The 12,070-nt window shown below is 48.4% G+C and overlaps 1 protein-coding gene across 2 annotated transcripts in view; it reads left to right on the top strand.

Annotated features, from left to right (window-relative positions):
• MARK1 (microtubule affinity regulating kinase 1) overlaps positions 1 to 12,070 on the top strand; it is a 104,487-nt gene that overhangs the window by 70,968 nt on the left and 21,449 nt on the right. For both annotated transcript variants that reach the window (XM_072140097.1, XM_072140096.1), the window contains exons 6-12: positions 642 to 712; positions 8,112 to 8,168; positions 8,953 to 9,189; positions 9,714 to 9,833; positions 11,099 to 11,198; positions 11,494 to 11,606; positions 11,904 to 12,057. In XM_072140097.1, the coding sequence (XP_071996198.1) occupies positions 642 to 712; positions 8,112 to 8,168; positions 8,953 to 9,189; positions 9,714 to 9,833; positions 11,099 to 11,198; positions 11,494 to 11,606; positions 11,904 to 12,057 (852 nt within the window). The remainder of the gene's footprint in view (positions 1 to 641; positions 713 to 8,111; positions 8,169 to 8,952; positions 9,190 to 9,713; positions 9,834 to 11,098; positions 11,199 to 11,493; positions 11,607 to 11,903; positions 12,058 to 12,070) is intronic.

Raw genomic sequence — 12,070 nt, 5'->3', positions numbered from 1 at the left:
GAAAATCAGATGACAGGTTCCTTTTAAGGGGGATATATAGCTGCAGCTTTGCCCTGGAAATTGAAGAGCTCAGATTTTGGATGTCATTCTGTAGTATAGGTTTAATGGAGATTTTGGCAGAGTCTTCATCCAGCTGTGTCTCAGGACAGTAGTCGGATTCCTGGGCGATCACTTCATCCCCCCCTTTCCCCCCCCCGGATCACGTTACCGCCGCGTCAGCGTTTCTCAGCACATTGGGTCACGCTGCGACTTGTTATCGCTAGCGGGAGACAGGTGAATCCAGCGTGAGAACCGTCACCTCCTGACACGACTAATGACTCATCTGCAGCATCATCCTCATCATCCGAGAAGAAGAGAGGCCATTATACTCCATGCACCTTATCTAAGTATAATACAGAATTCCCATAGGAGAACATGCTAGACGGGAACGTGGCTGATAACAGGGAACAATAGCTCGCTATACAGAGATGTGTGTCAGTCTGTACTGTAACCTTGTCGTTCTATTCTCCCATTGTTATAACTTATCCTGTGTCTTTTTCTGCAGCGCTGCGGGGGTTAATGCCGGGTATATCTGTGGGGTATCAGGGGGGGGGGGGTCCGCTCATGATCCCAGGGGTAATAAATGTCTTTGTTTCTTGCAGGAGAAGTGTTTGATTATTTAGTGGCCCACGGGAGGATGAAGGAGAAGGAGGCGCGGGCGAAATTTAGGCAGGTAAAGAAGGAGAGCAGCGGATATTTATAGCCGGAGTGACGTCCGTGCACATGGAGGGTTTCCAGGTGGTCTCATCCAAATTATCCTCCGCTCACCGCACACTCACTGCATGACTTACTGTCTACACCGGGGGAGGGGAGCCGGGGTACTGGGATGGGGGAGGGGAGAGGTGGCACTGGTGTGGAGGGGAGGGTGGTCCTGGTGTTGGAGAGTGGTCCTTGTGTGGATGGGTTGGTGGTCCTGGTGTGGGTGGCTGGTCCTGGTATGGTGAGGGAGGGTGGTCCTGGTGTTTGAGGGTGGTCCTGGTGTGGAGGAGATGGTGGTACTAGTGTGGGAGGGTGGTCCGGCTGTAGGGTCAGGGTGGTCCTGCTGTAGGAGGGTGATGTTGGTCCTGCTGTAGGAGGGGGGGGGGGGGTCCTGGTGTGGGAGGGTGGTCCTGCTGTAGAAGGGGGGTGGTAGTCCTGGTGTGGAGAGGGTGGTGGTCCTGCTGTAGAAGGGGGGGGGGGGGTTCCTGCTGTAGGAGGGGGTGGTAGTGCTGGTGTGGAGAGGGTGGTGGTCCTGCTGTAGAAGGGGGTGGTGGTCCTGCTGTAGAAGGGGGGTGGTAGTCCTGGTGTGGAGAGGGTGGTGGTCCTGCTGTAGAAGGGGGGGGTGGTAGTCCTGCTGTAGAAGGGGGGTGGTAGTCCTGGTGTGGAGAGGGTGGTGGTCCTGCTGTAGAAGGGGGGGGGGGGGTCCTGCTGTAGAAAGGGGGTGGTAGTCCTGGTGTGGGAGGGTGGTGGTCCTGCTGTAGAAGGGGGGGTGGTCCTGCTGTAGAAGGGGGTGGTAGTCCTGGTGTGGGAGGGGGGTGGTGGTCCTGCTGTAGAAGGGGGGGAGGGTGGTCCTGCTGTAGAAGGGGGGTGGTAGTCCTGGTGTGGAGAGGGTGGTGGTCCTGCTGTAGAAGGGGGGGGGGGGTGGACCTGCTGTAGAAGGGGGGTGGTAGTCCTGGTGTGGGAGGGTGGTGGTCCTGCTGTAGAAGGGGGGGGGGGTCCTGCTGTAGAAGGGGGGTGGTCCTGCTGTAGAAGGGGGGTGGTAGTCCTGGTGTGGGAGGGTGGTGGTCCTGCTGTAGAAGGGGGGGAGGGGTCCTGCTGTAGAAGGGGGGTGGTAGTCCTGGTGTGGGAGGGTGGTGGTCCTGCTGTAGAAGGGGGGGGGGTCCTGCTGTAGAAGGGGGGTGGTCCTGCTGTAGAAGGGGGGTGGTAGTCCTGGTGTGGAGAGGGTGGTGGTCCTGCTGTAGAAGGGGGGGGGGTGGACCTGCTGTAGAAGGGGGGTGGTAGTCCTGGTGTGGGAGGGTGGTGGTCCTGCTGTAGAAGGGGGGGGGGGGTCCTGCTGTAGAAGGGGGGTGGTCCTGCTGTAGAAGGGGGGTGGTAGTCCTGGTGTGGGAGGGTGGTGGTCCTGCTGTAGAAGGGGGGGGGGGTGGTGGTCCTGCTGTAGAAGGGGGGTGGTCCTGCTGTAGAAGGGGGGTGGTAGTCCTGGTGTGGGAGGGTGGTGGTCCTGCTGTAGAAGGGGGGTGGTCCTGCTGTAGAAGGGGGGGTGGTCCTGCTGTAGAAGGGGGGTGGTAGTCCTGGTGTGGGAGGGGGGTGGTAGTCCTGGTGTGGGAGGGTGGTCCTGCTGTAGGAGGGGGTGGTAGTCCTGATGTAGAAGGGGGGTGGTAGTCCTGGTGTGGGAGGGTGGTCCTGCTGTAGGAGGGGGTGGTAGTCCTGATGTGGGAGGGTGGTCCTGCTGTAGGAGGGGGTGGTAGTCCTGATGTAGAAGGGGGGTGGTAGTCCTGGTGTGGGAGGGTGGTCCTGCTGTAGGAGGGGGTGGTAGTCCTGATGTGGGAGGGGGGTGGTCCTGATGCTCTGAGGTCGGAGTTATTTTTAGAGCCTCCTCTTTCCTTTGCTGGTGAACATAATCGGAGCTTTGACGCTGACGTAGAGGCCGCCGCACCGGAGACGCATGAGGCCTAATTGCTCCAGCGCATCATTTCCTAGAAGTGCGGGAGGCCACAGATTATTCAGGGCTCTGTAGCAGTGAATGTAGCAGAGCTAAGTGTGTGACCACAGATTATTCATGGCTCTGTAGCAGTGAATGTAGCAGAGTTGAGTGTGTGATCACAGATTATTCAGGGCTCTGTAGCAGTGAATGTAGCAGAGTTGAGTGTGTGATCACAGATTATTCATTGCTCTGTAGTGGTGATTGTAGCAGAGCTGAGTGTGTGACCACAGATTATTCATGGCTCTGTAGCAGTGAATGTAGCAGAGCTGAGTGTGTGACCACAGATTATTCATTGCTCTGTAGTGGTGATTGTAGCAGAGCTGAGTGTGTGACCACAGATTATTCATGGCTCTGTAGCAGTGAATGTAGCAGAGCTGAGTGTGTGACCACATATTATTCATGGCTCTGTAGCAGTGAATGTAGCAGAGCTGAGTGTGTGACCACAGATTATTCATGGCTCTGTAGCAGTGAATGTAGCAGAGCTGAGTGTGTGACCACAGATTATTCATGGCTCTGTAGCAGTGAATGTAGCAGTGCTGAGTGTGTGACCACAGATTATTCATGGCTCTGTAGCAGTGAATGTAGCAGAGCTGAGTGTGTGACCACAGATTATTCATGGCTCTGTAGCAGTGAATGTAGCAGAGCTGAGTGTGTGATCACAGATTATTCAGGGCTCTGTAGCAGTGAATGTAGCAGAGCTGAGTGTGTGACCACAGATTATTCATGGCTCTGTAGCAGTGAATGTAGCAGAGCTGAGTGTGTGATCACAGATTATTCAGGGCTCTGTAGCAGTGAATGTAGCAGAGCTGAGTGTGTGACCACAGATTATTCATGGCTCTGTAGCAGTGAATGTAGCAGAGCTGAGTGTGTGACCACAGATTATTCATGGCTCTGTAGCAGTGAATGTAGCAGAGTTGAGTGTGTGATCACAGATTATTCATGGCTCTGTAGCAGTGAATGTAGCAGAGTTGAGTGTGTGATCACAGATTATTCAGGGCTCTGTAGCAGTGAATGTAGCAGAGTTGAGTGTGTGATCACAGATTATTCATCACTCTGTAGCAGTGAATGTAGCAGAGCTGAGTGTGTGACCACAGATTATTCATGGCTCTGTAGCAGTGAATGTAGCAGAGCTGAGTGTGTGACCACAGATTATTCATGGCTCTGTAGCAGTGAATGTAGCAGAGCTGAGTGTGTGACCACAGATTATTCATGGCTCTGTAGCAGTGAATGTAGCAGTGCTGAGTGTGTGACCACAGATTATTCATGGCTCTGTAGCAGTGAATGTAGCAGAGCTGAGTGTGTGACCACAGATTATTCATGGCTCTGTAGCAGTGAATGTAGCAGAGCTGAGTGTGTGACCACAGATTATTCATGGCTCTGTAGCAGTGAATGTAGCAGAGCTGAGTGTGTGACCACAGATTATTCATGGCTCTGTAGCAGTGAATGTAGCAGAGCTGAGTGTGTGACCACAGATTATTCATGGCTCTGTAGCAGTGAATGTAGCAGAGCTGAGTGTGTGACCACAGATTATTCATGGCTCTGTAGCAGTGAATGTAGCAGAGTTGAGTGTGTGATCACAGATTATTCATGGCTCTGTAGCAGTGAATGTAGCAGAGTTGAGTGTGTGATCACAGATTATTCAGGGCTCTGTAGCAGTGAATGTAGCAGAGTTGAGGGTGTGATCACAGATTATTCATCACTCTGTAGCAGTGAATGTAGCAGAGCTGAGTGTGTGACCACAGATTATTCATGGCTCTGTAGCAGTGAATGTAGCAGAGCTGAGTGTGTGACCACAGATTATTCATGGCTCTGTAGCAGTGAATGTAGCAGGGCTGAGTGTGTGACCACAGATTATTCATGGCTCTGTAGCAGTGAATGTAGCAGTGCTGAGTGTGTGACCACAGATTATTCATGGCTCTGTAGCAGTGAATGTAGCAGAGCTGAGTGTGTGACCACAGATTATTCATAGCTCTCTAGCAGTGAATGTAGCAGAGCTGAGTGTGTGACCACAGATTATTCAGGGCTCTGTAGCAGTGAATGTAGCAGAGCTGAGTGTGTGATCACAGATTATTCATGGCTCTGTAGCAGTGAATGTAGCAGAGCTGAGTGTGTGACCACAGATTATTCATTGCTCTGTAGTGGTGATTGTAGCAGAGCTGAGTGTGTGACCACAGATTATTCATGGCTCTCTAGCAGTGAATGTAGCAGAGCTGAGTGTGTGATCACAGATTATTCAGGGCTCTGTAGCAGTGAATGTAGCAGAGCTGAGTGTGTGATCACAGATTATTCATGGCTCTCTAGCAGTGAATGTAGCAGAGCTGAGTGTGTGATCACAGATTATTCATGGCTCTGTAGTAGTGAATGTAGCAGAGCTGAGTGTGTGACCACAGATTATTCATGGCTCTGTAGCAGTGAATGTAGCAGAGCTGAGTGTGTGATAACAGATTATTCATAGCTCTGTAGCAGTGAATGTAGCAGAGCTAAGTGTGTGACCACAGATTATTCATGGCTCTGTAGCAGTGAATGTAGCAGAGCTGAGTGTGTGATCACAGATTATTCATGGCTCTCTAGCAGTGAATGTAGCAGAGCTGAGTGTGTGACCACAGATTATTCATTGCTCTGTAGTGGTGATTGTAGCAGAGCTGAGTGTGTGATCACAGATTATTCATGGCTCTGTAGCAGTGAATGTAGCAGAGCTGAGTGTGTGACCACAGATTATTCATGGCTCTGTAGCATTGAATGTAGCAGAGCTGAGTGTGTGATCCACTACTTAAAGGGGTTTGGAGTACGTGTCTTAAAGGGGTCCTCTTGATAAGCCCCTGTGAGGTGACGTGAGAGCTTGGGGAGTTGTTTACTGACAGGTATCTGTTGTGTTTGTTCACACTGCGGTGTACAGCTGACTACAGGGGAGGTTTCGTCACTTTGGACAGCACGACCTACCAGACCACCGCATTTGGCGCAGGGTTGTGACGTCCTTTAGTAAACATGACCCCAGTGTGAACAGGGGCTAACACTGATGTCATAAATGTGGCATATTGTGCCTTTTGTTCAGCACAGAACACACAACAGTTATTCCTCCCACCCCTGCCATGTACCTGCAGTATTAGAGGGCTGAGCGTGCATGTATCTTCAGTAAGGTAAGAGGACTAAGACAGGGTTATGTATTGTGAGATGTGTAATCAGACCTCTGTGTATGTTGGTAGTAGCAGCAGGACTGTGAAATATGGATTCATATTCCAGGATTGTACTGGGGATGTGTCCTTACCATTCTGTGATCTGTGCTCTCTGCAGCCAGTGTCATGTATTGTCCCTGGAGAGATGTGTAATCAGACCTCTGTGTATGTTGTTAGTAGCAGCAGGACTGTGATGTATGGGTTTATATTCCAGGATTGTAGCTGAAGCACTGGGAGAATGTCCTCACACTGCTGTGTTCGGTGCTATTTGCAGCTAGTGTTCAGTAATAACCTTGGATAAATGTGTAGTCAGACCTTTGTGTATGCTATTAGTAGCAGCAGGACTGTGATTTATGTTGCAAGATGGTAGCTTCTACATTTGCGTTGTGAGTGTATCGTAACTGCAGCCAGTGTTAGATATTGTCCCTGGAGAGATGTGTAATCAGACATTTGTGTATGTTGTTCGTAGCAGCAGGACTGTGAAATATGAATTCATATTCCAGTATTGCATCTTCTGCAGGCATGTGCTCACACTGCTGTTCTCTGTGCTCTCTGCATAGTTATCCCACAAACCCCTTTATATGAGATTTAGTGTATGTTGTTAGTAGCAACAAGGCAGTGAAATATGGATTTATATTCTAGGATATTACTGTCTTAACACTGCTGTGCTCTGTGCTTTTTACAGCAAGTGTTGGGTAATGACCATGTGCAGATTTGTAATCACACCTATATGTATGTATGAGCAGCTGGATTGTGAAATATGGATTTATATTCCAGGATTTTAACTTCTCCAAGTGCACGGGGGGAGTGTCCTCACACTGCTGTGCTCTATTCATCCAGTGTTCAGTATTGTCCCTGAAGAGATGTGTAATCAGACCTTTTTGAATGTTGTTGGTAGCAGCAGGACAGTGATATATGGATTAATATTACAGAATTGTAGCTTCCTGACTGGGGGTGTTTACTCACACTGCTGTGCTCTGTGCTCTCTGCAGCCAGTGTTATGTATTGTCTCTGGAGAGATGTGTAATCAGACCTTTGTGTATGTTGTTAGTAGCAGCAGCAGGACTGTGAAATCTGTATTCATACTCCAGTATTGTAGCTTATGGACGCCTGTGCTCACACTGCTGTGCTCTGTGCAGCTAGTGTTCAGTAATAACCTTGGATAAATGGGTAATCATAATTTTGTGTAAGTTGTTGGTAGAAGCAGGACTGTGATATACGGATTTATTTTGCAGTATAGTAGCTTCTCCATTTGCACTGTGAGTGCAAAGTCACACTGCTGTGCTCTGTGCTGTCTGCAGCCAGTATTAGGTATTGTTTATGGAGGGATGTGTAATCAGAACTTTGTGTATGTTGTTAGTAGCAGCAGGGCTATAAAAATATGGATTAATATTCCAGGATTGTAGCTTCCCGACTGGTGGTGTTTACTCACACTGCTGTGCTCTGTGCTCTCTGCAGCCAGTTTTATGTATTGTCTCTGGAGAGATGTGTCATCAGACCTCACACTGCTGTGCTCTGTGCTCTCTGCAGCCAGTGTTATGTATTGTCTCTGGAGAGATGTGTAATCAGACCTCACACTGCTGTGCTCTGTGCTCTCTGCAGCCAGTGTTATGTATTGTCTCTGGAGAGATGTGTCATCAGACCTCACACTGCTGTGCTCTGTGCTCTCTGCAGCCAGTGTTATGTATTGTCCCTGGAGAGATGTGTAATCAGACCTCACACTGCTGTGCTCCGTGCTCTCTGCAGCCAGTGTTATGTATTGTCTCTGGAGAGATGTGTAATCAGAACTTTGTGTATGTTGTTAGTAGCAACAGGACTGTGAAATATGGATTCATTCTCCAGTATTGTAGTTTATGGGGACATGTGCTCACACTGCTGTGCTCTGTGCTCTCTGCAGCCAGTGTTATGTATTGTCTCTGGAGAGATGTGTAATCAGAACTTTGTGTATGTTGTTAGTAGCAACAGGACTGTGAAATATGGATTCATTCTCCAGTATTGTAGTTTATGGGGACATGTGCTCACACTGCTGTGCTCTGTGCTCTCTCCTTAGAGTCACCCCACAACCTTTCTACACTGAGTGTGAGATGCTGAACACTACCTCCCCCTGGGGGTCCACTCATACATTGGACACACAATCCCCTCTCCCCGCAGACTAATAATTGAACAATCCTTGGGTGTGGGTCTCCATTTCCTGACACTGCTTTCCTCTTCCTCCTCAGATTGTGTCTGCTGTGCAGTATTGCCACCAGAAGTGTATTGTGCACCGAGATTTGAAGGTAATTTTCTTTTTATTCTCAGTGTTATCCTACAATGTGACACTTTCCTGGCCATTTTTTATTTTTTAATTTAAAAAAAAAAAATAAAAATTTTTTGTACATTAAGTAATTTACTCCTTTATCTTTACGTCCTTTATGCACTCGTTGTGCTGTTTATTACACGGCAATGACTCGGAAGCTCCCCCTACTGGTGACTCTGTGCATTACAATCAGGATCATTCACAAACAATGGGGCAGATTTACTTACCCGGTCCATTCGCGATCCAGCGGCGCATTCTCTGCGGTGGATTCGGGTCCGGACGGGATTCACTAAGGCAGTTCCTCCGACGTCCACCAGGTGGCGCTGCTGCGCTGAAGAGCATCGGAACGCACTAGAGTACACCGAGTCGGGCTGAGCGAAGGTAAGCGACAAATTTTTTTTTTTAAAATGCGGCGGTTTTTCCGAATGCGTCGGATTTTCGTTCGGCCACGAGTCACCCCCCCCCTGGATTCCGTTGCGTGCATGCCGGCGCCGATGCGCCACAATTCGATCGCGTGCGCCAAAAACCCAGGGCAATACAGGGAAAATCGGCGCAAATCGGAAATATTCGGGTAACACGTCGGGAAAACGCGAATCGGGCCCTTAGTAAATGACCCCCAATATTTCTATCCATATCAATAGTTTTTATCCCTAGACCACCAGGGATATAAATCAAAACCTAATTGAGGACAGGGGACTATGCTGGTCTATTCCGATCCGAAATTGAGAACATGTGAAAAATTTATGATCTTTCCCCCTGAACAGGCTGAAAATCTTCTCCTCGACGCCGACATGAACATCAAAATCGCCGATTTCGGATTCAGCAACGAGTTCACCATCGGGAACAAGCTGGACACGTTTTGCGGGAGCCCCCCATACGCAGCACCGGAATTGTTTCAGGGGAAGAAGTATGATGGCCCCGAGGTGGACGTGTGGAGCCTGGGGGTCATCCTCTACACATTAGTCAGCGGGTCGTTGCCATTTGATGGTCAGAATTTAAAGGTGAGGGGGAGAAAATTGGGATTGGGGGCTTCTCCATGGTCATTAGGGACATATCCTCACACTGCTGTGCTCTTAGCTCTGTGCGTCCAACTGCCAGCACTCTCATTCCCTTCACAGACTGCTCTGAGTAACTGTTGCAGCTTTTACTCAGAGCAGAAAAGAAGGGCTACAGTGCTGGTCAGTGCAGAGAGCTAAGAACACAGCAGTGTGAGGACACACATGGAATATAAATCCATTCATCACAGTTTGGGGTGTAAGTTGTATCAGGGGGGTTGGCACCACTGTGTCGCCGTATCATGATCATTTTCAGTATGGGAGGGGGCTCTGAAGTTTTGCCAATGCTTTAGAAGATGGAAACGCCCCTTTAACTTTGGGGTTCACAATGGCCCCCGTTCACAAGTAACAGTGGCGCTCATCTATATTTACACCATACACTAAATGACATGTGTATTTACATGTTTAGTGATGGACAACTACATGGTTATTCATTCAGAAAAAATTTAATGTTTTTAATTTGTTTCTAGGAATTACGGGAACGAGTTCTCCGAGGAAAATACCGGATTCCCTTTTATATGTCCACGGACTGTGAAAATCTACTCAAGAAACTGCTGGTACTGAACCCTGTGAAGAGAGGGAGCTTAGAAGTGAGTTTTTGTGCATATTTGGGTCACAAAATGAATGAAAAATATATTTCCTAACTCATAAAAAAGCAAAAACAGTGATAAAAAAATGGAATCATGATTTTTGAAAAAATGTATATATTTAGGACCTGATTGGAGTTATTGATCACTGGAACAGGAAGTGGTCTGGGATAGGAACTGGAAGTGGTCTGGGATAGGAACTGGAAGTGGTCTGGGATAGGAACGGGAAGTGGTCTGGGATAGGAACGGGAAGTGGTTTGGGACAGGAACGGGAAGTGGTCTGGGATAGGAACTGGAAGTGGTCTGGGATAGGAACGGGAAGTGGTTTGGGACAGGAACGGGAAGTGGTTTGGGACAGGAACGGGAAGTGGTTTGGGACAGGAACGGGAAGTGGTTTGGGACAGGAACGGGAAGTGGTTTGGGACAAGAACAGAAAGTAGTCTTGGACAGGAACAGGAAGTGGTCTGGAACCGGAAGTAGTATGGAATAGGAATATGGCATATTTGGTTCAAAAAAATGACCGAAAAATATATTTCCTAACCCACAGACAGGAATAAAGCTGAAACAGTGATAAATAATGTCACTGGAATCATGATTTTTGAAAAGAAGGAGACATTTGGAACTTGCGGCGACTCAACGGAATGTGTACATTTTAGTCTGGGACAGGAACAGGTACTGGTATAGGACAGGAACAGGTACTGGTATAGGACAGGAACAGGAAGTGGTATAGGACAGGAACAGGAAGTGGTATAGGACAGGAACAGGAAGTGGTATAATACAGGAACAGGTAGTGGTATAATACAGGAACAGGTAGTGGTATAGGACAGGAACAGGTAGTGGTATAGGACAGGAACAGATAGTGGTATAGGACAGGAACAGGAAGTGGTATAGGACAGGAACAGGTAGTGGTATAGGACAGGAACAGGTAGTGGTATAGGACAGGAACAGGAAGTGGTATAATACAGGAAGTGGTATAGGACAGGAACAGGTAGTGGTATAGGACAGGAACAGGTAGTGGTATAGGACAGGAACAGGAAGTGGTATAATACAGGAAGTGGTATAGGACAGGAACAGGAAGTGGTGTAATACAGGAACAGGAAGTGGTATGGGGCAGGAACAGGAAGTGGTTGGTGACAACTGCAGGTCACAAGATGATGGAGATCTACAGTAGACACCAAATCTTTCCATAGATTGTTGCTATGTGAAAAGCCAGCTGACCTTACACATCATCACACAAGGAATTACTAATTAATTTATACCCTCCATAGCAAATTATGAAGGATCGGTGGATGAACGTAGGCTACGAAGACGATGAGCTGAAACCATACACTGAACCTGAACCGGATAACAGTGATACAAAGAGAATAGGTAGGTTGTACTAGAAGTTTATGAGAAGCCAATGCAATCCTCCTCTCTTCTCTTACATGCGCCCTCCTGCAACTTTTACCTTTCTCTATTACTGATATCTGCCATAAGGGGAGATGCTCATAGCAGCATTTTCCTTTCTGGCCCATACACCCCTCCTCTCTAATACCCCTTTACCCTGATCGGTCACATGATCGGCAGAGGTTGTGGAGTTGAGCCGCCCCCCCATTTACTATAATCAGGTTGCACGGTGGCTCCTGATAGGTCGTGCTTAACAATGGTGTCTTCTGTTCTGCAGACATTATGGTGACTATGGGATTCTCTAGAGAGGAAATCACTGATTCTGTAACTAACCAGAAATACGATGAAGTGATGGCTACTTACCTGCTCCTAGGAAGAAAGCCTCCAGAGGTAAGTGGGACATGCACTGTTTTTGGCTAAACAAGTCAGCTAATATCTAATTATCTATGTATCCACCTTCCCTCAACATAATATCTATCTGATAACTACCTTCCATCCATATAATATACTGTCCAGGCAGTGTTGTCAGGGGCTCGATGGTTATGAAGAGCTTTCCATGTAGAGCAGTGCCCTCTGCAGGACAAAATAATGCACTGCATCTCCATTCCCGCTCCATGTTCTAGGCGCTGTTCACACCCGGTGGATGTGTCCTGCACTGGGTCATAGTCGTGTTTTTCTCTCTTGTAGTTTGAAGGCAGCGAATCTCTCTCCAGTACTAACCTATGTCAGAGGTCCCGACCCAGCAGTGACCTGAACAATAGCTCCGTGCCATCCCCCGCCCACATGAAGGTCCAGAGAAGTATATCAGCCAATCAGAAGCAGCGGCGGTTCAGCGATCACGGTGAGCCTCTCAT

The sequence above is a fragment of the Engystomops pustulosus genome, chromosome 3, assembly GCF_040894005.1.
Source record: "Engystomops pustulosus chromosome 3, aEngPut4.maternal, whole genome shotgun sequence".
Lineage (NCBI taxonomy): Eukaryota > Metazoa > Chordata > Amphibia > Anura > Leptodactylidae > Engystomops > Engystomops pustulosus.
Note: the sequence above shows the minus strand (reverse complement) of the source record. Positions and strands in the feature narration are given on the sequence as shown.